This window comes from Hibiscus syriacus, unplaced genomic scaffold, assembly GCF_006381635.1.
Source record: "Hibiscus syriacus cultivar Baekdansim isolate YM2019G1 unplaced genomic scaffold, ASM638163v2 tig00111095_pilon, whole genome shotgun sequence".
Classification (NCBI taxonomy): domain Eukaryota; kingdom Viridiplantae; phylum Streptophyta; class Magnoliopsida; order Malvales; family Malvaceae; genus Hibiscus; species Hibiscus syriacus.
The window spans coordinates 3891444-3919268 of NW_024062980.1; the positions used below are offsets into that span (position 1 = coordinate 3891444).

Here is a 27825-nt window from a genome sequence, read left to right on the forward strand (position 1 = left end):
TTCTCTCATTTCGATTTTCATTTCAACCAAAAGACAAAACCGTGTTGCAAATTTTAGTTTCAAGAATAAACTACTACTCTTTATGTTTATTGTTTTTGGTATATCTTCACAGTGTAGTTTTTGGTATATCTAACTTGGTATGTTTATTGTTTTTGTAGAAATTTTTTTCGGCTTCATTGACATTAAGGAATAAAGTTAGCCTAGCCACTACAATTGCTTCGAAGCTTTCACCTACACAAAGAAAATTGTTTGAGGAAACCTGCTTCGGGCCATGGCTGAGAGTACAACATCCGGGTGGAGATGCTAATTTGACCCATTTGTGGCTTCAGACCATGACTAGCGATCTACCGGACAGTATACAACGTGGTGAGGAAGAGATATGGTTTCATTTTCCACCGGCGTATACTTGTTTTGGGCGGAAGGAGTTCTGCTTAATCACTGGTCTACGATTCGGACACGATGATGTAGGCCGGTACACTCGTCATATCACTCGCCCATCATGGTTATCTCAGGTTTTTCCTGATGAGTCAATAGAGAAGCCGAACTTACACGTCGAAGACCTGAAGAAATTGTTTAATAAGAAAGATGGTTTTACTCGGATGAATGACGTCGATGTTGTCCGAGTATGCCTTCTAGTACTTTTGTATGCCGGCTTTTTAGGCAGAGAGGCCAGACAACCTATTCCTCAGGAGCTAATATTATTGGTAGAGGACCTAAATGCATGGAATCTATTTCCGTGGGGTTCGTATATATGGAAAGCTACCTGGACTAAGTTGTCGACTGCCTTTGATGACCGCAAAAGTTTGCGTGGCGATGGGTCGAAATATACTTTGTCAGGCTTTGTTTGGGCCTTTAAGGTAAGAATTTCTATATAATGTTTTTAAAATTATAATTAATTATTTAACAATTAATAATGTTTTGTTATTATATTTGTTTGTAGATTTGGATATTCGAGGCTTTCCCCAGCATGCAGACATATGCATTAAAAACTTCAAATGATATTCCTAGGGCTATTTCCTGGAAGAGGAAACGTCTGTTGGATTGGGAAGACTTAATACCATATGCGACAATAAATAATGTAAGTTAACACAAATACTATCATATATAAATAAGTTATTAATAGTAGACGTTTAACTTTGTTTGAGTTTTTATATTTTTAGGAGGCCAACACTCCATTACAGAGACTGACACCCACGGAGGCTGAGCTTGCCACTGATTGGTGGCAAGCTATTCAGCGTTTTTTTGATGGCACGAATGATGAGCAACTTCCACTTCCTCCACTTCGAGAGCCATCACCTCACCCAGAGCCATCACCTGATCGACCCGACTATACACCTCTACAACGAGAGCCATCACCTATCCCGTCACATCATCGAGCCTCTTCTCCACCATCACCTCATGATAGGCGACCGGAAAAGATGCCACGACTTCTATCTCCCTGTTCTCCACCTCCACCTCCACGGGATGAGTCAAGGGAGTTACATGATGAGGTCAATGCCTTGCGTTAAGAGATCGGTACTCTACGCGATAACGATGGTGCATGGCATGTGGAGGTGTCTACTTTACGTGGTGAGGTTGCCGCTCTACGTGAGATGGTAGTATCGTTGCAGAATGAGGTTCATACTCTATACAACGAGGTAAGTTTAAGATTTTCCATATTTAACTTGATGATAAATTTACTCGTAATTTCACTTAGATTAACCATTTCACTTAGATTGCTTAGTAAATTTATTCGGTTGCTGCCAATACTGCTAAACTGTTTATTCTTTAACACTGTGAAGTTAATATTTGTCTTTGTTTTCACTGTTTAAATATCATGTCTGTTTATTTACTGATTTTTATATTTAATTATTTAGCGGCCCGATAAGGTGGATGCTTTACGTCAGGTTTTTCTTGCACGACGGAGTTCACGCATCAGACGGCGTGCACGTGCTATTAAGTATCCGTACACCCTAATAGTGCGAAGACACCGCAAGAAGAAGCCCGACTCGCCTGTCATCCCTCAAGAGTCCACTCCTATCGTTGAAGAGGCCCCTATCATTCATCGAGAGTCCCCTCCCACCGTTCAAGAGGCCACTGTCATCGTTGAAGAGGTCCCTCCCACCATTCAAGAGCCCGATTCACATGGCGTCATATGTAAGATTCTTGAGAAACCCTCTGACGTGCCGGACATGATGGATGAGAGTTGGCTCTCGTATGAGTTACCGGCCAGTACCATTCCGGTATCTGAAGTGGAGAGGAGATAACTACCAGACACAATTCTGGATAACACCCTTTGGGCTAAGACCGCAGTTGATTTTTATCTACATGAGCGGAGCCAAGGGTGTTTCACTGACATATGCAAGCTCAACGATGATATCTATTTGTTGCTTGATCGGTCTTGGCGGGGCGTATTATTAGGGGTCGAAGACAATGGCTATTTCGATGGAGGGGTAAGTCTTATATTTTTCTTATATTTCAATTTGAAAATTTATGTAAGTCACTAATATATGTCTTTTTTTGTAAAACAGCATATCGATACGTGGGTGTCACGTCTTCTAATAATTAGGAAATTTAAGAAAAATAAAAGAAATACACGATATACAATTATGCCTACGTCTTTTAATGTCGTTCACTTGAAGAATCAACGAGATGAATCATTTGCGTTGGGCAATGGACAAGCTAAACTTTATCCTGCATGGTGAGAGGTCGATAAGGTTAATATTTATTTTAGATTGAGTTTAAAGGTATTCATAAATAAGTGCGCAAATGAATGAATTATTACTTATGATTGCAGGTGTTTATCCCTGTTTTGGAAAGTAAACATTGGCTTCTCGTCGAGCTTCAGCTCCCATCCCTTAAGGCAATAGTATATGACAGCATGATAAATTACATATCATTGGCTAATTTAAGAGATATTATTAAGGGATGGAGCTCTCATTTGGCTAAATTCTTGGATGCGATAAATTATTGGACTCGTTCTGGAAACAAGAAGCCAAAGAAGCTCAATATTACAGTTAGCAGAGACGAGACCGTACCACAACAAACGAAGGAAGCCAGAGGGGATTGTGGTCCTCTCGTATGCATGTGCTTGGAGCGTTTGACGACAGGAAGTACACATTTTCTACCTCCCACCGATAGAGATAGAGGTGCAGTAGGCTTGTGGTTTCGGCATTTTATGGCTAGAGCGATATATGCGAGACGCTGCCTACCTGCATCCGCGTTATGAAAATGTATATAAACAATTGGTAAGTTTATAGGCTTTTGGTTTGAAAATGTTTGGTTAAGTACCTAGAATTCAATAATTTGATGTTTGTAGGTTTTAGATGTGTAAAAAGTGTTGTTTGAGCAAATGTTTGGTTTCTGCAGGTTAATCTCAGAAGTGAGCTGCGTGAAAATGATGTATGGCTGCAAAAGTTGATTCAATAGTAGATGAGGAAATAAGAATTATTGCTTATTTTTTGATTGTTTAATTGAGATGATTTGTAAAAGTTGATTTGTTTAATTGATGTGAACATAATTATTATTTGTGCTTGTTTAATTGATTGAAATGTAATGATTGATTTTGTTGATTTCAATCTGCATTATGTTGAAGGCAAAAATGACTATCGCAATGCGAACTGAAAATCGCAACGAGAGAATCGCAATGCGAAACTAAATTCGCGTTACGATTTTCATTTCGCTTTGCGATTCTCTCGTTGCGATTTTCATTTCGCATTGCGATAGTCATTTCCGCGTTGCGATTTTCACGTTGCGATTTTAGTTTCGCGTTGCGATTTTGTCGTTGCGATTTTTATTTCCGCGTTGCGATAGACATTAAGATGATTGCGAACGTCATTTCCGTGTTGCGATAGTCAAATGAATGCCTAATAAGTGATAACAACTGAACATGATCAACATTAGATGATTTCATTATTGTAAATTAATTTACTAAACAAACGAGCTGCGAAACTAAAACCTGTTGCCGGATGTCGTTGGATATAGGAACGGATGTCGCCGGAGAGAGTGATAGATGGAGATGGAATGAGTTGCGATTTAGGAATTTAGGTTATGAGTTGCTGCTGCTGCGTAGTTATATACTCAAAACATTTGTGTTGTGAAATTAAAACCTGTTGCGAATTCAGAAATCGAGTTGCGAATTTGAAATTCAGTATTGCGATAGTCAGAATCTCGTTGCGATTTAGCGTATTATCGTTGCGATTTACGGATACGCGTTGCGATTTTACGGATACTCATTGCGATAGTCAGAATCGCGTTGCGATTTATATGTTCGCGTTGCGATTTTCATATTCGCGTTGCGATTATGGAAACTCGCAATGCGAATTTGTACTATCGCATTGCGATTCTTCATAATCGCGTTACGATTCTGGGAACTGATTTGTGATTCTGGAGATCGCGTTGCGAATTATCGATCGCATTGCGATTTAGTTGGTCATTTTGGCAAATCCAAAAAAAATTGGTTAAAATCGTATATTATAAGACATTTTTGGTCACTGAGATTATTTTCTCTTACCAAATTATTATATTAAATTTGAAAAAAAGGGAGATATGAAAGTCCAAAACTTTCAAACTTGCGGGGGTTAAATAAAACGTAGGCAATCTGTGCAGGTAATGACTCTGCTTTCTCTCTTGCTATAGCCTGCTGCTTTGGGGTTTACTTGGCATTTCCATCAATCTACTAAGTCTCCAACAGATTTGGTGAAGAGTTGTTGTTTCAAACTCCAAAGGTGCGGGGTTTTAAACTTTGGCAACACTTATTTTTCTTTGGGTTTTGTTTAATTTTATTGAATATAGCTCTTGAGTGATATTTTTCCAAGTAAATGGGTGTAGCTGTGACTTTTTTTGGTTGATAAAGTAAGGGTTTTTTGGGGTGTTATTGTTAAGACTATTGATAAGGGATGACTTGTGTTTTATTGGGTTTATTTTTTGTTCTTTGTTAGTTTATCTCAGGGTCTGAAATGAAAATTGATCATTACTGTATATGCATATTGTTTGATGGCTGTTAGCGTTGCCTGTATGGAGTTTTGGAATAATTTCGAACCGAGGTCTGAACTATATGATTCAAACAGCTGGTTAAATGAATTTTATATATAGGCTATATAATGTGGTCTTTACTGTTTTCTGATGATGAACTGAATATCTAGTTGTCTGAAAGGCTGATGGTTCAATGTTATCCTTAGCTTTACCTCAGTGAAGCTGACGACTATTGCAAATGATGCGCCTGTATTAGTACAGCTTACCATTTTGCATGTATGAATTGGTTTATTTATTTATTTTTTGAGTACTATCTTTCATTGATGTTTGCATCTTTTCTAATTACATGATCCGTCATTTAAATTGTGCGCTGATTGACCTATTTATTAGTTTACGGTTTAATTTTTACTTTCACATATTTTCTCTTGATGGTTATCTGTGCTTTTGTCTTTTTTCAGATATCGATCTTCGTTTTTTAGTTTCAGTTTTTCTGGTTTTGAAATGCCTGAGCCTGCTTGCTTTTGCCATTGACACTACTTAGGAAACCTTGTTTTAAGAATATCATTTCTTCTGCATAGTTGCTTGGGTTAAAATGGAACCCTGGACTCAAGTCATGGCCCCATAAATACATCTTCCATCTAATAAACAGATGTTCTTCGGATACCATACAAGACATTTCCTTAATTCTTTTATGATGCTTTTCTGGTATATGTCAAAGTAAGATATAAACTAATCATATTTCGTCTTATACATAGAAGATTGAAACTGTTTTTGTATATTATTCGAGATTTGTTAGCTTGTTGATGTGCTTTGCTAACCAGGATATCCTTCTTGTGGGAAATTGTCTTATAACAATGATGTAATTTGGCAATATTATCAACATACTTGAGAGTATGACCTTTTAAGACCTGCAAGTAAATAATATATATATATATCTGTGTGTGTGTGTTTATTTGAAAGATACTAATAACCCTCTAAAATGTTTAGTATTTTGGATTGGTTAGTTGTTGAGATGAATTAGGATTTAGGGAAAAAATTGATTAATTCTCACATTACAGATATTCAGCATTAAATTGATTTAAAATGTATTTTGTAATTTTCTTAACCTTTTTGGGTTGATTTTATTTTCTTATTGTCAAGGGCAGAAGGCGCCCTAGGTGCTAGATTCCTTATATTTCCTCAGTCACTAGATACAAAATAAGTGCAAAAAAAGCACTTGGTGCAATATTTATACATGTTTGTTTTTGTATCCGTTGTATATGTTTTTTTTTTATAAAAAGAGTCCATTCGCATTTGATAATAGGTCCATTACATAGTTTTTTATAGGCCCAAATAATAGCACACATTTTACAAATATATAAAAATAATAATAAATAAATAAAAACAACAAAAAATCCTATTTTTACCCTAGCCGCCTGTTTTGGATGTAGTTTTGGGGGAAAAGTTTTTGTTTTGATAAGTCAAAGCATTAGTGTGACTTTTTAGGTGGTGATGTCACCTATCCAAGTGAGAAAACATAAATTGATCTCCACCCTTAATAAGCTTTCATCCAAGGGTCACCTTTGCTTCAATAAATGTGAAAGAAACACAAATACACGTGAGCGCTTGGAAGAGAAGCTAGATCCAATGACTCTCATGAGGCCGCATCATACATCCAAGTGATAATAGTAAGGAACAATCTCAACCATTGGAACAAGATTAGATCGTATAGCTAAGATTTCATCTTGTCCAAGAAGACAAAGCTTCCCCACCGATGCCACCGGTGCGTGAGTTACACGAGACGGTCCGGTCATCTTCTCCAACAAACCGCCACCGCACTGCCGTCATCGCCGGTTGTGTTTGAAGCATGCAAAATAAAATCTCAAAAAAATTAAAACGAGCAAATGTTCTAGAATCTTAAGTAGTTGCAACCATTTTTCTAAATTTTTTTGAGCGGGAATCATAAATCCAAGGCCAAAATCATCAATATATAAAGCTTTCGATAATTAGCATTAAACACACAACTAATCATCAACCGAAGCAATTATTGTTGTTACAAAACAATAGCTCAAAAATCTTGAAGAAAGAGGGAAAAGAGAAGCGATTTTACCTTCGGGATTTGTCTCGTCGTCGCTCGTTGTTCATTCCGGGTGCAAGGTGAGCTTTTCTTCGTTGTATGTTTTTTTGTAGTTTTTTGGGAGTTCAAACAAGTTCCAGCCAGCGTTGGAGGCGGTGGCCGGCCGGAATCGGTTGGAGGTCGGGGTGGTCAATGTGCTCTCAGGTTTGGGTAGATTTTAGGTGGTCAAGATGGGTGGTTCTCATGAACCATGGTGGTATTTTAAGGTGAAGACTTTTGGGATTTGGGGTGATGCTCTTGGGATTCATGGGTTTTAGAGAGGAAAATGGTTAGTTTGATCTTTGAAAAACAGGTTTCGGGTTGTTTTTGGTGTTATTGGGAAATCAAGTTTGGTTTTGGAAGATGAATATGATAATGTTCTTAGAAAATAAGGGTGTTTGATCTTTGAAAAACATATTTTGGGGAGTGTTTGATGTTTGTGATGGATTAAACTTGATTTTTGGGATGAATATATGATGACCATTGGAAGAACATTTGAAGAGTTTGGAAGATTTTTTTGGCTTAGGATTTTCGGTTAGAGAGGATTTGGGGGAGGAGGAATTTTTGAAGTGGCAAAAATATCTGTTGTATATGTTATATATATAGGCTTAAGACATATAATTGCTGAACTCTATATTGCTTCGACTCTCCAGTTTTCTTGAAGTAACTGTGTCCGACACTCGTGTCTAACACATGGATATAGGTATATGGCCTCTAAGGATCCTCCAAATACATGGAAAAGCCTAGAATTATCTAACCATATCCATGTTAGATACATACCTGTATCTGGCACACATACTCATAACCCGCGTAACATAGCTCTAAGGGTGCGTTTCGTTCACGGAATGTAAGATTACCAGTGGGAATAAAAGATTACCAGAGAATAGGATTACTGGGAATGTTGTATTTTGTATTTGGTTGGTTTAGCTGGAATATAAGATTACCGTGTTTGGTTAAAGGAATAAAAGATTATTGGAATGCATATTTGACCAAATTGTCCTTATTATACATTTGTTTTTTTAACAAGTTGAATTCTACTATAATATTACTATAAGATATTTATATATTTTCTTTAAAAAATTTAAATTCATAAAATTTATATAATTTTTTTTACAAAATTGAAAATATAAAAAAGTTTAACGAAAGGGTAAAATTTTATTTTAATCCCTGAACTTCATATAAAATTTTAATTATATATATATTTTTTTAAATCTAAAATAGTTTAAGGATAAATTTGTAATTTAACATTCGTAGAATTTTTATTATTCAATGACAGAAGAAGGATATTTTTGAAAAAAAAATTTAAGGGCATTTTAATCAAAAACGTCAGTAATCCAACAATACCTAAGGGAATGGGGGTAATGATATTCCCGGTAATATACCACAAAAAATCCACTGTTGGTAATCTTTTATTACCGGGAATGAGATTACCGGCCAACTAAACGGGAGAATGTGGATTCCATTCCCCCGGTAATCTTATATGACTTGAACCAAACAACCCCTAAAGATAGGCCTAGTTTATCTACAAAACAAGCAAATTTTTCTGTCAATATGCATTATTTTCTTGTGGTTTGATAGTTTTTGTTGAATACTAAAATGCTTGTGAAGTAAGGTGTTAGATTTTATCCCTTTTTCTTACTTGTAAAGGTACATCCAATGAAAAGAAAAAAAATATAAAACAAAGTAGAGAACTTCAATGAAGCAGGCCTTTTGTCCTATCAACTTACTTAAAAAAGCTTGTCTGTGCACCAGTTGTGCACTTGATAATATGTGCAATGCCCGAAATTGTTTGAGTTTGAGGTGCTTTTATTGTCAGGGTGCGTACCTTGAAACAATGATTTGGACAATGTAATGTAATATTAATAATTGTTTGTTTTCCAAATATTAGGGCATAGTTTTATAATCGGTATTTTTACACCCCCAAGGAAGAACCCAGCAGTTTAGAACCGGAGATTGCAATTTCGAGATCTAACCTAGTACTTAGATTTGCTTGCTTTCTTAGTGTTGTTGTGGAGCTTGCAGATTTGATAACCTTACCCTATATAGGAGCAGAAGGAAAGCAAGAAAAAAAAAAGGTGATGTTTTTCATTTATGTTAGTAGGAGCTTTTGCATATGTGCTAATGCTTGTGATTGTTTAGTGAGTTTTTTTATTAATTGACAAGGCATTGCATCTATATTTGCTGGATACACTCAAGAGAGAATAATGTGAATCCTGTTGTTAGGAATATAATTTTTTTGATGATCTTTCTCCGTAGAGAACATGGCAACTGAGAGCCCGATGCGAATTATAGAAAGTAGTGGGGTCTCAAAGTGGTTCTCTTCAAAGGATGCTCTAGTATTTGGTTCGCAATTGAAGGATATGGAAGTAGAGGAGTTGAGGATGCTTTTGAAAGGGCAAAGAATCCATGGAGATCAAATAGACAAAATGCCAAATTGATGTGGTAGTGCTCCACCATGTATGGAAGGTTCATTTACAGCTCTCGGCAACCTTTTGGCTCAACAGAACGCTAACCTGGATTCGAGTTTGGCAAGTTTGAGCAGTGTCAACGACAAGTGTGAATCTGAAGTGCAACTGCGCTCTCATCCGGTTTGTTTAGCTTACTACTGCTCCAACATCAACTTAAATCCAAGGATTCCGCCACCACTGATCTCACATGAAAATCGACGCTTGGCATGCCATATTGGTGATATCGGTAATAACTGGAGAGCAACATCTATGGATGATAGTGGCAATGGGTCCTTACCATTTTTTCAAACTTCACTCTCTACACATAAGGAGGAAGTTGAGAATGATAGATCAACCCCTAGACAAGCTTTAGACAAGTGGGCTGAAGATAGTAATGAGCCTTTGCTTGAACAAGATTTAGCGTCTTTCGCTGGGCGACACAAGAGTTTGGTTGATCTGATACAGGTATAAACCTGTCTTATCTTTTTTTTTCCATTTATTCTTCTTTTTACTTATTGGTTTACTATATTGTCTGCCATTCCGGATAGATGGTGGTGAGAGCCCAACATTTTCTTTATTATATATATATTTTTTGATAAGATTGGAAGGCCTCATTAAAAACCTCCTTCATGATTAATGGATCTTTTATAAAAGTTCCTTAATCAGCGGAAGGAGGAAAAAATAACCCTTACAAACGAAAAAACAAATAACCCTTACAAATAGCAAGAACCCCCTTCCGAACAAACCAGAAACCCAAACAAACCGTGCTAATAGCATAAAATTCAGCCTATACCAACCTTTGCTAAGGCATCAACATCCATATTAGCTGTCCTTGCAACCCATCTAACAACCCCCAAAAATTCTAAGTTTAACAACTATATCTCTAACAATAGAAGCATACACAACTGAACAAGAATCAACATTGTTAATCCAGTCTACTGCTACCCTGCTATCACTCAACAATTAGCCGATCTTTAACCATCCCTTGGATAGAAGCAAAGTAAGAAAAACCCCTTTGAATAGCTTTAAGTTCCATCAATGTTGGAGGTCCCGAACCCTCAGAGTCTTGAAAAGATCCTATTATTGCACCTGAATGATCCCTTAAAATACCTCCAAGACCACTTTTCTTCCAATCACCGCTAGTGGCAGTATCCACATTCAGTTTTATGAAACCCATAGGAGGAGGTAACCAAGGGATAATAGAAGACTTCAGGAAATTGTAAGACGAATAAGAATCCCCTATTGAAGGGTCAGAAATTAAGGAATCCTTAGGACTAGAAATATCCTTATGCTTGGCTAGGAACCAAGTAGCAAGCCTAACACTTGCTTAGCTGTCTAATCAAGCTTCTCCCTTCAAAAACAATAAAATTTCTGATTTTCCAAATGGTCCAAATAACTGCCCCAGGAATGAATGTCCATATAGCCGAATTTGATTTCAACTCGTAAAGAATAAGTGCGAGGAAGACTCCTCAACCTTTTTACAAAGAGGACATAAATCATCCTCAAAGCCTTGAACTCCTCTTTTAACCAATTTTGTTTTAACAAGTTTTTGAAGCACAATTTGCCACATTAATGTTTCAACTATTGGGGGTATCAATCCACTCTAAACAATATTCTTCCAGAACCGAACCTCTTCTGAACTTGATACACATCTCTTAACACAAGAACTGACTGTAAAAACACCATCCCCACTGCCTTTCCAAATCAAACTATCACTGAAATCCTTAGACAGAGAAACATAAGAAATCATACTCATCAAATTACACCATTGTTCCAGCTCCCAATCATTTAAATTCCTTCTTGTTATCATATCCCAAATCCAGCCCGATGGATGAAAATCCCTAAGCTCACAAAGCTTGCCGGGTTTATTAGAAGCAATCAGAAACAGTCTTGGAAAAATAACCTGTAACGGATAATCCGCAGCCCAAATATATTGCCAAAAATGGATATGCTTACCATCACCAACATGAAAACTACAAAGACTACGAAACTTATAACCAAAGGAGTCTTGCTTGAAATAGTTATTAACCACCGTTCTCCATTGCCAAGAAGTAGTAGGTGAAATCTTGCTATCAAACAATAACCTTGATTGATCAATGTTATATTTACCACAAATAAATTTCCTCCAAACAAAACTTCTTTCATTTACAAACCTCTAAGACCATTTCCCCAGCAGTACTCTGTTCATAGAATTGAGGTTCCGAACTCCCAAACCTCCCTCATTCTTCGATTTACACACTTCAGCCCAATTAACCCAGTGTATTTTCTTAATTCATTGCCCCCTCCCCATGAAAAATATGACATAATTGAATTTAGAGACTTAAGAATTGAAGCTGAAATTTTAAACATTGACAAGAAGTATGTAGGCAGTGAACACAAAACCGATTTGATCAATACCAATCTGCCAGCTAAAGAAAGAGTAGCTGCCTTCCAACCTGCTAGTTTTGTGTGAAAATTCTGCACGACCGGTTCCCAAATAACTGATGAATTCTTAGTGGCACCTAGGGGAAGGCCTAGATAGTTAGAGGGGAAACTTCCAACTGCACAACCAATGAAGTCAGCCCAACTTTGAACCTCCTCTTGAGAAATATTAATTTCGAACAATCTGCTCTTCTTGAGATTTAGTTGCAGCCCTGACATAACCTCAAATACTCTAAGCACCATCTTCACATTCATAATTTGAGTATGCGAAGCTCCACAAAAAATGATTAAGTCATCCGCAAATTGCAAGTGTGTAAGATTAAAAGACCCTTCCTCCTTTCCAACAGTCATACCAGAAAATAATCCCTCAGAAACAACCCTTAGGATTAATAAATTCAGCAATTCCCCTACTAGATTAAATAATAAGGGTGAGAGTGAACAACCATGTCGAAGGCCCTTGGCCATTGGAAACTCCTCCGATGGAACCCCATTGACTAATACCGAAATCGAAGCTGTAGTAACACATCTCTTGATCCAACTGATCCAAGTAGAGCAGAAACCCATATTTTCCATCACTTTGAATAGAATAGGTCAGTCAACAGTATCATAAGTCTTATTGAAATCAACCTTAAATACACAGCCCTTTAGTCCTTTCTTCCTCCAATAATCGATACCCTCGTTAGCAATCAGAGAACAATCCAAAATTTGTCGACCGGGTATAAAATCAAACTGATTCGGGCTGATGATATCTCCTATACAACTTCTAAGCCTCCTTGAAAGACACTTGGATAAAATCTTGTAAACTCCTCCTACTAGGCTTATAGGTCTAAAATCATCAAGGCTCTCATTGTTAGGACTTTTAGGAATTAGGGTGATAAAAGTATGGTTAATACCATGTTCCCAATCTTTTCCCAAATAGAATTTGCGAAAAAAATCCAGAATGTTACCCTTTAGAACAGACCAGAACCTTTTGAAAAATCTCGAGTTTAATCTGTCAGGCCCCGGAGCTTTATTGCTATCACAAGATTTTAAAGTCTCCCAAACTTCCTCCTTGGAAAATTCCTTCTCTAAAAGAACACTTTGTTCCAAGGAAATTATAGAAAAAGTATCTTCAACATCTAAAGTAGACCTCTCATTGAATATTTTAAAAAAGTGCTCTTTTACCGTGGTCTTGATAACAACTGGATCATGAGAAATATTCCCATCAACTTTTAAAACATTCAATGCATTTTGCTTTCTCCACTGAGGCACAAGTGTGAAAGTATCTTGTATTTCGATCCCCTTCATTAACCCACTTTTTTCTAGAATTTTGAAACCAAATCTGCTCCTCAATTCTATGAAGTCTCCATAATTCTGATCTACAAACACTTAACTCATCAACTATCCCCTGAATCGAACTACCATGCAAACGCTGGGCATCCTCCTCTATCTTTTGAATTTTCTTTTCTAAATCTGATATTGCAGCTCCCGGAAACTGGTTTTTCTTCCCTGGCCATTTCTTTATAGCTAATTTAGAGTTCTTCAAAATACTTAGAATTCCAGTTTTTCTACTAATCTTCTTATAATCTGTAATTGTTCAACTGACCATATCCTCGAAGCCTTCTTCCTCCATTAGATAATTGAAAAGTCTAAAAGGCTTTTTCCCCCAATTAGTACCTCCATTTTGTAAAGAAATAACATTATGGTCTGAGATAGATTTAGGTATAAGTGACTGAATAATCTCAAGAAAAGTAGCCAAGAATTGACCATCCACCAAAAACCTGTCCAATCTAACAAAAGTGGGATCATCTTGGTTATTACACCAAGTGAATCTGCCCCCTTCAAAGGCAAATTAATTAAACTAGCAGACTGAATAAACTGAGAGAAGATCCTCAGTGAGAATATGTTCTGAGCTCTACCCACCTTCTCATCTTCACTCAAGTATACATAAAAATCCCCACCAACACACACAGGGAGATTCTGTCCAGAAATGAACACACTAAGTTATTCAAAAAAACTTTCTTTTTCCTCCTCTACTGAAGGCCCATAAACATTAATGAGCACACTTCTGAACTGATTAAAATTGAATTTACCCACAACAACAATAAATCTTCTGTTAATGCAGTGATCTTCCATCTCAAATACATTATTATTTTTTTTGATAAGAATTTCAGGCCTCATTAAAAATCCCCTTCTTGATTAATGGAGCTTGTAGGGAAGCTCCTTAATCAGCGGAAGGAGGAAAAGAGTGCCTTAGGATTTTATTGAACAATAAAAACACATAAGATACAACCGACAATACAACTGACAATACAACTGACAAAACCACCCCAACAGAACCAAATAAGCTGGAAACACCCATAAAACACCCTAACTAAAAACACAAAATCAGCGAAAATAACACTAGTAATCCCATTACAAAACACAAAATCCAGACACCACCCTAAACAACCATCAACAACTTTACTGACTCAGCCTATGCCTTCTTTAGCTAAGGCATTAATCTCTAAATTGGCTGTCCTACTAACCCATCTAACAACACCTTCAAAGGCATTAAGCCTATGAGCAATATCTTTAATCAAGAAGGCATATACAACAGGACATAATTCATCTCCCTTAATCTAATCCACAACCACCTTACTATCACTCTCTATAATCAGACGGTCATTGATCCTCTGTCGATAGTTTGCAAAGAAAGACAACCCCATAAGAATAGCCTTTAACTCCATCAACGTAGGCGGTCCCAGATCAACAGTTTCCTTGAAATAACCTATAGTAGAACCTGAGGAATCTTTAAGAACTCCTCCTAACCCGCTTTTCTTCCAATCCCTTGTAGTGGCAACATCAACGTTTAATTTAACAAAACCCAAAGGAGGAGGAGACCAAAGTAAAGTAGGAGAAATCTAAGTAAAGCGAAGAGAAAACAAGTCCCCAAGAGAAGGATCGAAAATGAGTGAGTCTTTAGGGATAGACACTTCTTTATACTTTGCTAAGAAGCAAGAAGCAAGCCTAAACCTTGCTAAAAAGAAGAATTTTGCCTTATCAAACTCCCCCCCTTCAAACACCACGAAATTCCTCATTTTCCAAGTGGTCCACAGAACGACCCTTGGAATAATAGGCCAAATCAAAGAGTTAGACTTTAAACCATCCCAAGCTAGAAAGAAGCTTTTAGCGTCCGCTGGTAAAACAGAACAAATCCTCTAAAAACTTAAAAACTTATTCCAAAGGAACCACACCATCGAACAAGAGAAAAACAAATGAGAGGGAGACTCATCTGACATCTTACATAGGGGAGACAACACATCTTCAATTCCTTGAACACCTTTTTTGACAAGTTCAGTCTTAACAGCCAGCTTCCCATGAGCGATCTGCCAAAGAAAACACTCTACTCTTGGAGGTAGTAGACCTCTCCAAATGATCTTCTTCCAGAAAAAGACCTCCGATCCCAAAGTCTCCAATGAACCTAGATTAACAGCTGATCTAACAGTAAAAACCCCATCCCCAGTACCTTTCCAGATCACACGATCAGGAAATTCCGAAGAGAGTGAAAATTTTGTAATGATAGCCAACAAGTTAGACCATTGTTCAAGTTCCCAGTCATGAAGATCTCTTCTGAACTTGACATCCCAAGTCCAAACGGAAGAGATATACTCCCCAAATTCAGATAGTTTCCCAAACTGATTTAAGGAAATAGAAAATAGTCTCGGAAAAATGACATCAAGTGGATGATCCATAGCCCAAATATCTTGCCAAAACCGAATATTTTTACCATCACCAACATGAAAACTACTCATGCTTCTAAACTTAGTGCCAAAGAAGTCTTCTTTAAAATAATTATTTAGCAGTGATCTCCAAATCCAGGATACCTTAGGTGGAAGCTTACTGTCCAGAGTTAAAACTGAAGAATCGAGTCTATATTTGGCACAAACAACTTCCCTCCAAACTGAGTCCCTATCATTTGCAAACCTCCAAGTCCATTTCCCTAAAAGCGCTCTATTCATCAAGTTAAGATTAAGAACTCCTAAGCCCCCTTCACTCTTCGGCTTACTAACATTGAACCAACTAACCCAGTGAATTTTTCTAATGCCATTTCCCCTTCCCCATATGAAATTAGACATAATAGAGTTAAGGGTTTTAAGAACCGAAGCTGGAATTTTAATTATGGAAAGATAATATATAGGAAGCGAACATAGAACCACCTTAATTAACACTAGTCTCCCTGCTAAAGAGAGAGATGCTGCTTTCCACTCGGATAACTTGTTAAAAAAATTATTAATGACAGGTTCCCAAATAGCTGCAGAATTTCTAGTAGCACCTAGGGGAAGTCCTAGATATTCAGAAGGAAATCTCCCAATTGAACATCCAATAGAAGTAGCCCATTCCAGCAGTTCCTCCTCATTAACATTCACACCAAATAATTTACTCTTCTTCAAATTCAGTTGTAGACTAGAAACCACTTGAAAAACTCGAAGCACCCTTTTGACATTCTGAATTTGCATCTTCGAGGCACCAAAAAATATAATCAGATCATCCGCAAACTGTAAATGTGACACATTTACAAACCCCTGTTCTCTGCCAATCACCATTCTAGAAAACAAACCCTGTGACACTGCCCTTCGAATCAATAGATTAAGTAGCTCCCCTACTAAATTAAACAACAAAGGAGACAACGAACAACCCTAACGAAGACCTTTAGCCATTGAGAATTCTTCAGAAGGAACTCCATTTACAAGAACCGAAACAGAAGCTGTGGTTACACACTGCTCAATCCATCCCCTCCATCTGGACCCGAATCCCATTTTCTCCATTAATTTAAATAAAATAGACCACTCAACAGAGTCGTAAGCTTTCTTGAAATCAACCTTGAATACACAGCCCTTGAGTCCATTTTTTCCCAATAATCCACTCCTTCATTAGCAATTAAAGAACAGTCCAGAATATGTCTACCCGGTATGAAGGCAAACTGAGTTGGACTAATGATGTCTGAAATGCAACCTCTCAATCTCCTCTACAAACACTTATAAATGATCTTATACAACCCACCAACTAGGCTAATTGGCCTAAAGTCATCTAGACCACCAATGTTAGAGACCTTTGGAATGAGAGTGATAAAGGTATGATTAACCCCATGTTTCCATTCTTTCCCCAAATAAAAATAATGAAAAAATTTCATAAATCAACCTTGAGGACATGCCAAAACCTTTTGAAGAAGCCCATATTTAAACCATCCGGTCCCGGTGCTTTATTACTATCACAAGATTGTATAGTCTCCCAGATTTCCTCCTCTGAAAATTCCTTCTCTAAACTTAGATTCTGCTCAACTGAAATACTAGGAAAAATCAACCTGATCTCTTCCACCTCTAAAGTCGAATGCTCATTGAAAATCTTAAAGAAGTGGTCCCTAATAATCTTATCCAGAAAAGCCTCCTTCCCTTGCTTAAAAGACACCCTCAATAACTTGCTGATTTCCCAAGTTGCTAAGGATTCCTCCACTAAAATCAAAAAATCTGAAGTAGAAACTGTTGAGATTGACACTTGTTCATAAGCTTTTCTTAACAAACATCTTTTAGCTCTTCTAAAGTCCGAGCTGGAAATGAATCTAGATCTATCACCTTCTGACAACTCTCTTGCAACCTCCACTTCCACTATCTGTTGAACAACTTTTGAGGGCTGAAAATTCTCCTCCTTATTGGTCCAATCCTCCTCTCTTTCAGGAGTAACATTCAGAACATTCCCATGCCAGAATTTCCTGCTCGTCGACCTTAAATAAAACCTCTTATAGCTGTTTGTTTTCCTTCTCTCTAACGGGACACTTTTTGAAGACAACAATCTTTTATTTCTGTACCGCGATCTCCCCCTTGAGAAGCTTTCTACCATATTTATACTTGGCTCTAACAACATTAATTGTTGCCCAACTTGTCTAACTTCAGCCTGAAGACACTTCTCTGAATCTGACTCATTTCCCTCTTCTTCATTAGCATTTCCAGAGTTAACATTTTTTTGCTTGAGGATCATTTTGCCAAACTTGTTAATATTAATTGTTGGACCAGCTGGAATAATTTTTGAGCCAACAAGCCCAGAAAATCCCTCATTATCTGATTGGGCCTGTGATCCAAAATCAGAAAATTTTGACTTTCTAATTCCTAAGCCGGCATAATCACCAACTTTTATACTCCCAATACTATGACTTTCTGACAGTCCACCATTAATGCCATTCCTATCTATAGAAAGTCCACCGAGCTGTTTTTCCCCACCAACTACCCCAGAATCAGAAAAGCTTCTATTGTCAAACAAGCTGTCAACTTTTTGCCGAAAATCTTCTGCTGAAACATCTATATCATTCCCACTTTCTGACAACAATTTGAATTCTTCCTCTACAGTGACTTTCTCTCCACAACGTCCCTCACCGTAAACTTCCACCGGAGAGTTGCCAAAAAAAGAACTTGAAGACTGGCACGCCGATCCCACCTTGATGCACACTTTAAATGATCTTCCATAGGAACCCAGAGAGATCACCTCCGGAACATCAAAACAACTTTCCACCCTTAATAAAATTTTCGCCGTTGTGAGATCTTCTTTTTTCGTAGTGGCTTCATGAATGTCAACAACTATCCCCCATCTCCCTGCTATTTGTTCGAAGAACTGATCATTCCAGTATAACAGAGGGACCCCCACTAGTTCCACCAAACAAAAGGCCATTGGGACACCATCATCATTCAACAAAGGGGCTAATCGATCAAACCAGAACTCTAGTTCTTCTTTCCTCTTCAACCAAGTATCCCTCATCTCTTCCAATGAATTAAAGACAATCACATAAGAATTCCACACATATCCCCATATGATAATTTGGACTTCGAAACCCTCTTTAAATAGCGCCTTCTTGACTGACTCAATCTGCAATGAGTGTTTAATAATCCCCGTTAATGACCTTTTAACCCAATTGGAACTTTCAGAAGGAATATGCATTTCCAAAGTATTTTTCTTCACTTTCCCCCTATGAATATCATCGGATGAAATCGCTTTATTTCCCATTGCACTTCTGTTTGACAACAAAGCCTCTTTATAAGACCTAGTATCCCTAAAACAATTGTATAAAACTTTCGCCTGATTAGAATTGGATGTTCCAGCAATGTTCTGACTGAGGACCTTTGTAGCAACATTCCTTCCCTCAGACCAGGAAGGATCTCCCTTATACCTTGCAGGACCAACTGAAATCTTTCTCCCATATATCAGAACACCATTTAAGACCTCGACTGCCCTCTTCAAACCATCCTCACTCTTAAACTGAACAAAAGCAAACGATGAAAATTTGTATTTTGGGTTCCTAGTGACTTTGGGAATGAAAACTCTCTCAATAGAACCATGTACTATGAAAATATCCCTTAATGAATGTCGGGACACCCTCCTACTAAGATTGTCGATGAACACCGTCCAGTTCTCATCGGAGACTGACTTTCCTTTGAGACTATCCCTCTCTACGTTTTGCTCTATAATAACCTCCTGAAGAACCAATAGCTGGAGACTCGATAACACCTCGAAAAGCATTTAACCCGTTCCTCCTTAGAAAAGACCTTTGTATCTTCTCAGCTTTAGTTTCTTGAAGCCAAAGAAAGGAAGGTTAAGAATTAGAGACTAATTTCTGAACCGCTATCTGTTTTTCTTTTTTTCCCAAACCCCTTACATTCCATGAAATAATGGCTAATTTTTCCTTCATGAATGATAATTGAAAAAACTCAATTACCCAATATGGCTCCTCAATTGGCCATATTAAAGTCCTTCTCTAGATTAATAATTTTTTCCAGAAATGCTTCCTTCCCCTGCTTAAAAGAAACCCCCAAAATCTGACTCACTTGCCATGTAGCTATTGCTTCGTTTGATAGGACCGAGAATACTGAAGAAGATGCTATAGAAATATTGACTTGTTCTAAAGTTTCCCTTAGCAATAATCTCTTAACTCTTCTATTGGTTAAACCAGAATTAGAAAAAGAATGTCTTTCCGAAACACTCTTCATACTGTCCATCAAAACTTCCAACTCCAGCTTCTTTGACTAAATTTGGATCTTCACTGCCTTGTAAATTAGACTCTGCTGTTATAGGATTCTGTTGAACAGATAAGCAGAACTGATCTTTAACCTTCTGTGAATCTAGAACAACCTCTGAAACAGAAGTTCCATTCTGATCATTCCTATGCCAGTAATTCCTCTACATGCTTCTTCTATAAACTCTTCTATAGTTGGACATTCTCCTCCTCTCTAAAGGTTCACTTTTTGAAGAAAGAGATCTTCTATGCATAACCAACGATCGACCTCTTGATTGGCTTTTTGAATTTTCTGAATTAGGAACTATCATCATAAGCTTAGTTTTTTTAGCCTCAGTATCCTCACTGCCATGCGAATCAGAATTGTTGCTGGACCCCTTCAACTGCTTTTTAACACTGCCTGCCTCTTCTATTCTTCTATTCTGAACCAGTTTACCAAACTTATTAATTGTATAAGCTGGCCCAGAAGGAATTACTTTAGAAACCTCCAACCCAAATATCTCATCTCATCTTCATCTGCTTGGTCCTGAGGCCCAACAGCCAGATTATTTGAAATTTTGATCCCCAAACCTGTAAACTCACCTTCTCTGATATTCCCAATGTTCTGTGAACCTGACAAACCTCTTTTATTATCCTTCCCATGTTTAGTAAAACTTGGAAAGTGTGTTTCCCCATCATTTTCTGTTGAGCCGAAAGAAACTTCCTCATCAAACCATAAGTAAACCTTTTGTCTGAATTTCTCTGTTGATTTGACTGAACTTTCCTCATTTTCTGACATATCCCTGTCTTCTTCTTCCTCAAACCTCAACTCACCGAAGTGTTCCCCAACTGCTCCGTCCACCGGAAATTTTTTGAAAAAAGGCTTTGAATCTTCACAAACTGATCCAACTTTGATATTAACTCTGTACGATCTACCATAGGATCCAAGAGTAATGAATTCTGGAACATCAAAAGGGCTGTCTACTCTCATTAAAATTCTTGTAGACGTGAGATCAACCTTGTTCTTAGTGGAGTCATGGATTTCTACCATAATTCCCCATCTCCCAGCTATATCCGTTCCAAGAAGGATTCATTCCAGTATAACAGAGGAACCCCAATTAACTCAACCTGACAAAAAGCCATTGGAACTCCATCTTCATTCAGTAAAGGGGCCAATCTATCGAACAAGAAGCCTATTTCATCTTTCTTCTTTGTCCATGCCTCCATCATCTCTTCGAGAGATTTGAAAATGATAGAACAAGAATTTTGGGCATAGCCCCAGCCAACAATCTGAACTTCATAACCATCATTAATAAAGGATTCCTGAACTGACTTAAAATCAAAGGAAAGCTTCATAATCCCCGTTAAAGATCTTTTGACCCAACTCAAACTCTCAGAAGGAATATGCATTTCCAGAACATTCTTCCTTGCTATCTCCCTGTGTCTCCCTTCAGCATCTATCTCCCTATACCTCCTTGCATTGTTCCTCGTACTTTCATTCAGTAACACATCTTTATACGTTCTGTCATCTCTCACACTTCTACTGGAAAAATCTAAATCTTTCAACTTCGAAGGTCCTGCTCTAGTCGAATCTGTAGCCGGCTTAACTGGACTATACTTTACCGCTTTCATTGGACGATCATTATTGTATTTAGCAACTCTGACTGTAATCCTTCTCTCATCTATCGGTGAACCGTTTAACATCTCTATTGCCCTCTTCAAACCAAATTCCTTCTCAAACTGAACGAATGCAAAAGTCGAAAATTTATATTTAGGATTCCTAGTTTCTTTTGGGATGAAAACTCTCTCCACAACTCCATGTGACGAAAAAATTTCCCTTAGCACACGTCGAGAAATTCTCCTGCTGAGATTATCGACAAAAGCCTTCCAGACCTCACCGGAATCTATCTTCTCTTTTAACTTTTCTCTCTCTACTCTTCTCTCACCCATTCTCCCAGCAACAGATACATGTATCCTTGAATCTTTCTTTATTATATATTATTGTCTGGTTCATGCTTCTACTAATTTAAAAGCTCTTACTAATATGCGCAATTAATACTTGGAACTTATAAAAGCTAATCATCTTGGTTATAGAGACCTAAATCAAATGAACTCCTAGCAATCTAGGATTTAGGGTGGCTAACACAGATATTTGAAATTGAAAACTAATATTAATTATAAAATTTTGAATTTAAACAAAATTCAATTTTTCTGGTAGAAAAATTCTTAACATATTTTTGGGATATTTTTAAATAAAGTACCCCATATATGTTATATGTATCTGCATATAAGAATGTCCTATTTCTGATTAGGGTTGGATTTATGGTGGCTAACACAGATATTTGGCATTGAAAACTAACATTAATTATAAAATTTTGAATTTAAACAAAAATTGAATTTTACTGGTAGAAAAATTCTTAACATTATTTTGGGATATTTTTAAATAAACTACCCCATATATGTTATATGTATCTGTATATAAGAATGTCCTATTTCCGGTTACATTTTAAATTACTGCATGTCCAAAATAATACACCTTAGCTTACCATGCAGTTTAAAGAAAAATTAATCCACCTTAGCATACCATGCAGGTTATTACCAGAACGGCTCATCATATAAATTAAAAGGCAATATCTTAATACCATTAGCTATTATCCGTAAAGTTGCTTTTAATAAAAGTATATGAAGTAAATTCATTACAATTGGGACAGAGAACTAAAATCATTGAATAGAAATTGAAGGATCAAATTCGAACTTCAACCTCTGATAAATATACTCTATGCAGACATGGATGGTCCTATGAAAGTTTGATACAAAGCTTCTCGGAACTGGGTTTACATGTCTCATGTGCTAGTTTCTTTTTCAGTATTAGCATGTGTTGATTAAGTAGTTTTCAGCTTTTTGCATTTGTATCATCTTATATTGATGTTATGCTTCTTTTCTTGGTAAATGTGTAGGAAGATTTCCCTCGCACCCCTTCACCTGTATATAGTTTGTCACGCTCATCAGGCATCACAACAGCAGATGAACCTATAGATCATGATGTTAATGCAGTCTCATCAAACTTTTCTTCCATCAATGCTTCAAAAGTACCAGAATTGGTCTTAAGTTCTGTTGATGTATGTGTGGATAAAAGTGCCCTAGATGCTCATGCTACCAGTTTGATACCCCACAAGGATTCTTCAGAGACCTCTGTTCAGAGCTCACCATGTCCTGAACAGACAGGGAGGTTGCCAACATCTTTGAAAGAAGATACAAACATGAAAGATACTAGGCCGGATGCTGATGCATCTGGTGATGTTCCACAGTCAGTTGTACTGTCCACTGTAGAGTCCAAAATGAGAAAAAAACAAGAAGCACAACGATCCCATGGAAGGAATGTGCCTCAAGAATATTATTCATCCATGCAACCAGCTCACGCACAGCAGGCCCGAGGACTTTCAGCCCAGGCTATTTCTCAAGGATTGAGCCATTTGTATAGCCATCCTAAGTTTTCTTCTGTGGGGTCACAACAATTATTGCATTCTTCTGGACTCACACCTCCCATGTATGCAACAGCAGCACCATATATGATTTCTGGGTATGCCAATTTTCAGCCATCTGGTCTATATGCTCCACAATACAATATCAGTGGATATCCCATGAACCATGCATTTCTTCCCCCATATATGGGCGGATATCCTTCTTATGCTGCTGTTTCTTTGCCATTTGATTCTACTGCTTCTGGTTCAAGCTTCAATAATCGAACTTATGGCGCTTCAACTGGGGAAAGTACTCCAAATACAAGTGATTTACAGCATCTTGGCCATTTTTATGGGCACCATGGCCTAGTGTTACCACCTTCTTTAGTTGATCCGCTTCATATGCAATACCTCCAACATTCTTTTAACAACATATATGGTCCTTCTATTCAGCATGGTCATTTGGCATCAACTGGTGTTACAGGGGGCCAAGTTGATCCTTTTGTGCAGAAAGAATCAAGTGGTGCTGCATATATTGGTGATCCAGAACTTGAGCCTCCAATTAATGGAAGGCTAAGCATTCCAAGTCCTGGGAAAGTTGGAAGCATTGGTGGTGGCTATTATGGAGGTCACCAAAGCATGGATGTCATAGCCCACTACCCAACATCACCGCTTGCCAGTCCACTGATGCCATCATCACCTGTTGGTGGAATGACTCCTCTAGGTCGCAGAAATGAAACACGGTTTCCTCCAAAAGCAGGACCATATTCTGGATGGCAAGGACAGAGGGTCAATAGCTTTGAGGATTCCAGACGGCATTCTTTTCTCGAGGAACTTAAATCCAGCAATGCCCGGAAATTTGAGCTCTCTGATATATCTGGGCGTATAGTTGAATTCAGGCAGTTTTCTCTGTCAAGTTTGTTTTCATTCTCTATATAATATTTGATTATCTCCAGTGGAAGAAATAATTTAATACCTGTTTGACTTCAGTGTTGATCAACATGGGAGTCGATTTATCCAGCAGAAGCTGGAGAATTGCTGTGTTGAGGATAAGGAGTCTGTTTACAAAGAAGTCGTTCCACATGCTTCAAGATTAATGACTGATGTTTTTGGTAATTATGTTATTCAAAAGGTATGGCTTTAAATGTTTATTAGTTTAAATAATTTACTTTCCAAAAAAAAAATGAATGCTTTAAGTAATTGACTTTTCATGGGAATTGTAAAAAAATTGGATAGCATATTTGTGATTGCCTAATTTTGTTTCTGTGTTGCAGTTTTTTGAGCATGGAAGTTTCGAGCAGCGAAATGAACTTGCTGATCAACTGGTTGGAAATATGTTAAGCTTTAGTCTGCAAATGTATGGTTGTCGTGTGATACAGAAGGTATGTGGAACTTTTTACGAGCATAATGTTTACAGTGGTTGAGCTTGAATATTTCAGTGGACAACCCACTTTCATTATTTTAAAATGTTGACCCCTCAAAAGAAGAATAATTAAAACGGATATTATATTCAAATATCATGATCAGTTTGAAAATACTTAGCTTGTACTTAAACATATGCAATCTTTCTCCCCATGTTTCTCTCTGTTTAAATATAATTTGCAATAATAGTGAAGAATGGGTGTGCCCTTCCGAGCCATACATTCTTTTATAAGCTAATTAAATATCAATGTATTGAACAGTAAAGCCCTAAAACAGCAGGACACTCACAAGGCCATAAATTATTATATTCCTACATGTCCCCTCTGGTGAAATCTTAGCTTCTTTTCTCGAGGAATATCTATCTGTGCATTCAACTCATTGTATTATATGATCTCATAAATCTGTTGCATGTATTCTGATGCTTAACAGCCCTTTATTTGGTTAATAATGTTGGATTAATAATAACTGGTTATTCTTGTTGATATGCACATTAATATATATTCCAACAAATGCATCTTGATTTGTTCATATATGCGAAGATTGATTATTACTTGTTTGATGCATCCTAGCTATCTTCGGCCTTGGGGTCATAAAATACTCGAGCATCTCTTGAAGTGTATAAAAATGGTAAATAGTCTGCCATCTTGAAGTGTATTTTCGAATGGGCTTCGGTTATGGTTGATGACAAAGCACATGTTCATCAATTTAGTGCAGTTTTCTGACTGATACCTTTTGTGTTCGTTTTCCAGGCGTTAGAAGTGATTGAGCTTGATAAAAAAATACGACTTGTTGAGGAGCTTGACGGTCATGTTATGAAATGTGTGCGTGACCAAAATGGGAATCATGTGATACAGAAGTGTATAGAGTGTATCCCCATGGATAGAATTGGGTTTATTATTTCGGGTTTTTGTGGTCAAGTTGCTACGCTTTCTACTCATCCCTATGGTTGCCATGTCATTCAGGTAATATTACATTTTGTTGGTCTCTACAAGATCCAGGCCGAACATAGTTTTAATTTATGTACCTGTTACACCATGTTCTTATCATTTGCTGTTCTGTCGAATTTATGACAGAGAATTTTGGAGCATTCTTCGAACGAACTGCAAAGTCAATGCATCATTGATGAAATTTTGGATGCTGCTTATGACCTTTCTCAAGATCAGTATGGAAACTATGTTACACAGGTTCACTTTTAATTTCTGATTTCGTTTTATTGATGGCTGATTGAATAATTTCTATTAATGATGTATTTGCTTCTTAAAATTGAGCACCGTCTTTAGAGGGTATAACAGCTTATTTGTTGACCTGCTGTATAGTGATTATGAATGGCTATGTTACTTGGACTAGGATGTGAGTGTTGGACATGATTATGTATCCGACTCTGTTATATTCAATTCTCGTCTTTCCATGTATTTGGAGGTCATATCTCTATACCCATGTCTGGATATGTGTCTAACTCGGGTGTCGGGCACGGTATTTCGAAAAATGAAGAGTTGGATCAACGGAGGTTCATGGCATATCTGTTAATGCTTTCTTATTCCTTATTCTTTTTAGCTTCTTTTGTTAGCTTACATTTTCTATGACTGATATATCGGTAGTTGTATTCTGTGGAAGTTGGTGGTAATGAAAATTTATCCTTGTCGATAATATTGACTATAGGGAAACTAGATAAAATCAAGGTCTCTTTGTTGGTTCCTAATTATTTTTGCTTTGTACTTTATAACTTACCGTCGTTTCTGATCTCTTGATTGAAAAAGCTTTCTGTTGCATTTTACTACTCGCAGCATGTTTTGGATAGGGGAAAGCCACACGAAAGTGGCCACATTATTAGCAAGTTGACTGGGAAAATTGTACAAATGAGTCAACATAAATATGCGCCGAATGTTGTTGAAAAGTGCTTGGAGTATGGCGATACTGCTGAACGAGAGTGTCTGGTTGAGGAGATCATCGGACAATCTGATGAAAATGACTCTCTATTGGTGAGTCGAGTAAAAAGCATTTATCACAACGTGCGTGTAGATTAAACTCTTTTCTGCTGGCAGGTTGTCAAATAAATAATCGCTCTTCTTTGTTTTCCATAATTTTTATATTTGGTGTTTATATAATGCATTGCCTACATTATGAATCATCGAGGGAACATGATTGTGTATGTTGTGTGATTGAGATATCTGAATACTTTTGTTCTTGTATAAAAATTTACTACACTTGGAATATGATCGTTTATGATGCCTTATGAGCATGAAGATTCGGGGATTGTTTTTAGTTCTTTGATGTTTTTCGAGTGTGTTATATCGCGAACCAAACATGCCTTTTTTGCTCACAATTTCTTGTCTGGACTTTTCTATGGTAGACGATGATGAAGGACCAATATGCAAATTATGTGGTGCAGAAGGTTCTTGAAGTAAGCAACGATAGACAACGAGAACTATTGCTGGATCGTGTTAGAGTTAATCTCAATGCTTTGAAGAAATATACATATGGGAAACACATTGCTGCTCGGTTTGAACAAGTGCTCGGAGAAGGTGCGTGAATTTTCTTTTCGACCACGTGCATAAATCTTAAGATGATTGATCGATGATAACTTTCTCTTCTTCCTGATGTCTTACCTGAAAAAATTAAGAAGGAAATAGTTTGTGCTCTTTTTTATTTGGTTACATCATGAAATAATTTAGACTGCTGCATATTTCGTGTCGTGTGATTTCGGTCTTTTGTATTTGCTGATTTAATCGAAAATAATTGAGGCAAATGAATACTTGATCGTTTACGCAGAAAGCGACGCCTCGGCCTGGGGAAATTAGTAATCAGTGGAGGAGAAGGCGCGACTGGGAAAAAGCTCTTTATCATTGTTAGGGTGAACAACATCCTGGAGCTGATGCAGGGCTGGTTGATAAATAGTTAAAAAGTTGGGGAATAAATGTATTACTGTATGTTTTGAAGTGTATACCCATGTATAGAACCAAACAACTTAAAGCTTGCAGTGATTGCTTTGAAATTGATTGAAATTTGACAATTGCTTGCAGGTTATCATTA

The 27825-nt window shown here is 37.3% G+C and overlaps 1 protein-coding gene across 1 annotated transcript; it reads left to right on the top strand.

Moving 5' to 3' along the window:
• Nucleotides 1–4623: 4623 nt before the first annotated feature.
• On the top strand, nt 4624–27825 carry LOC120152643 (pumilio homolog 5-like). Its single transcript, XM_039164832.1, has 10 exons — nt 4624–4706; nt 9307–9960; nt 22870–24272; nt 24364–24505; nt 24648–24755; nt 25545–25757; nt 25869–25979; nt 26580–26774; nt 27146–27317; nt 27565–27825. Exons 2-10 carry the CDS (start codon nt 9508–9510, stop codon nt 27591–27593), a joined length of 2826 nt encoding a protein of 941 aa, XP_039020763.1. The 5' UTR covers nt 4624–4706; nt 9307–9507; the 3' UTR covers nt 27594–27825.

What these genes read in the sequence shown, in the direction of transcription:
- LOC120152643 (XM_039164832.1), top strand. Translation starts at nt 9,508, where the DNA reads ATGGAAGGTTCATTTACAGCTCTCGGCAACCTTTTGGCTCAACAGAAC. An exon ending in GTTTGGTTGATCTGATACAG is followed by an intron (nt 9,961 to 22,869) that starts GTATAAACCTGT and finishes GTAAATGTGTAG; the next exon opens with GAAGATTTCCCTCGCACCCC. An exon ending in ATGGAAACTATGTTACACAG is followed by an intron (nt 25,980 to 26,579) that starts GTTCACTTTTAA and finishes TACTACTCGCAG; the next exon opens with CATGTTTTGGATAGGGGAAA.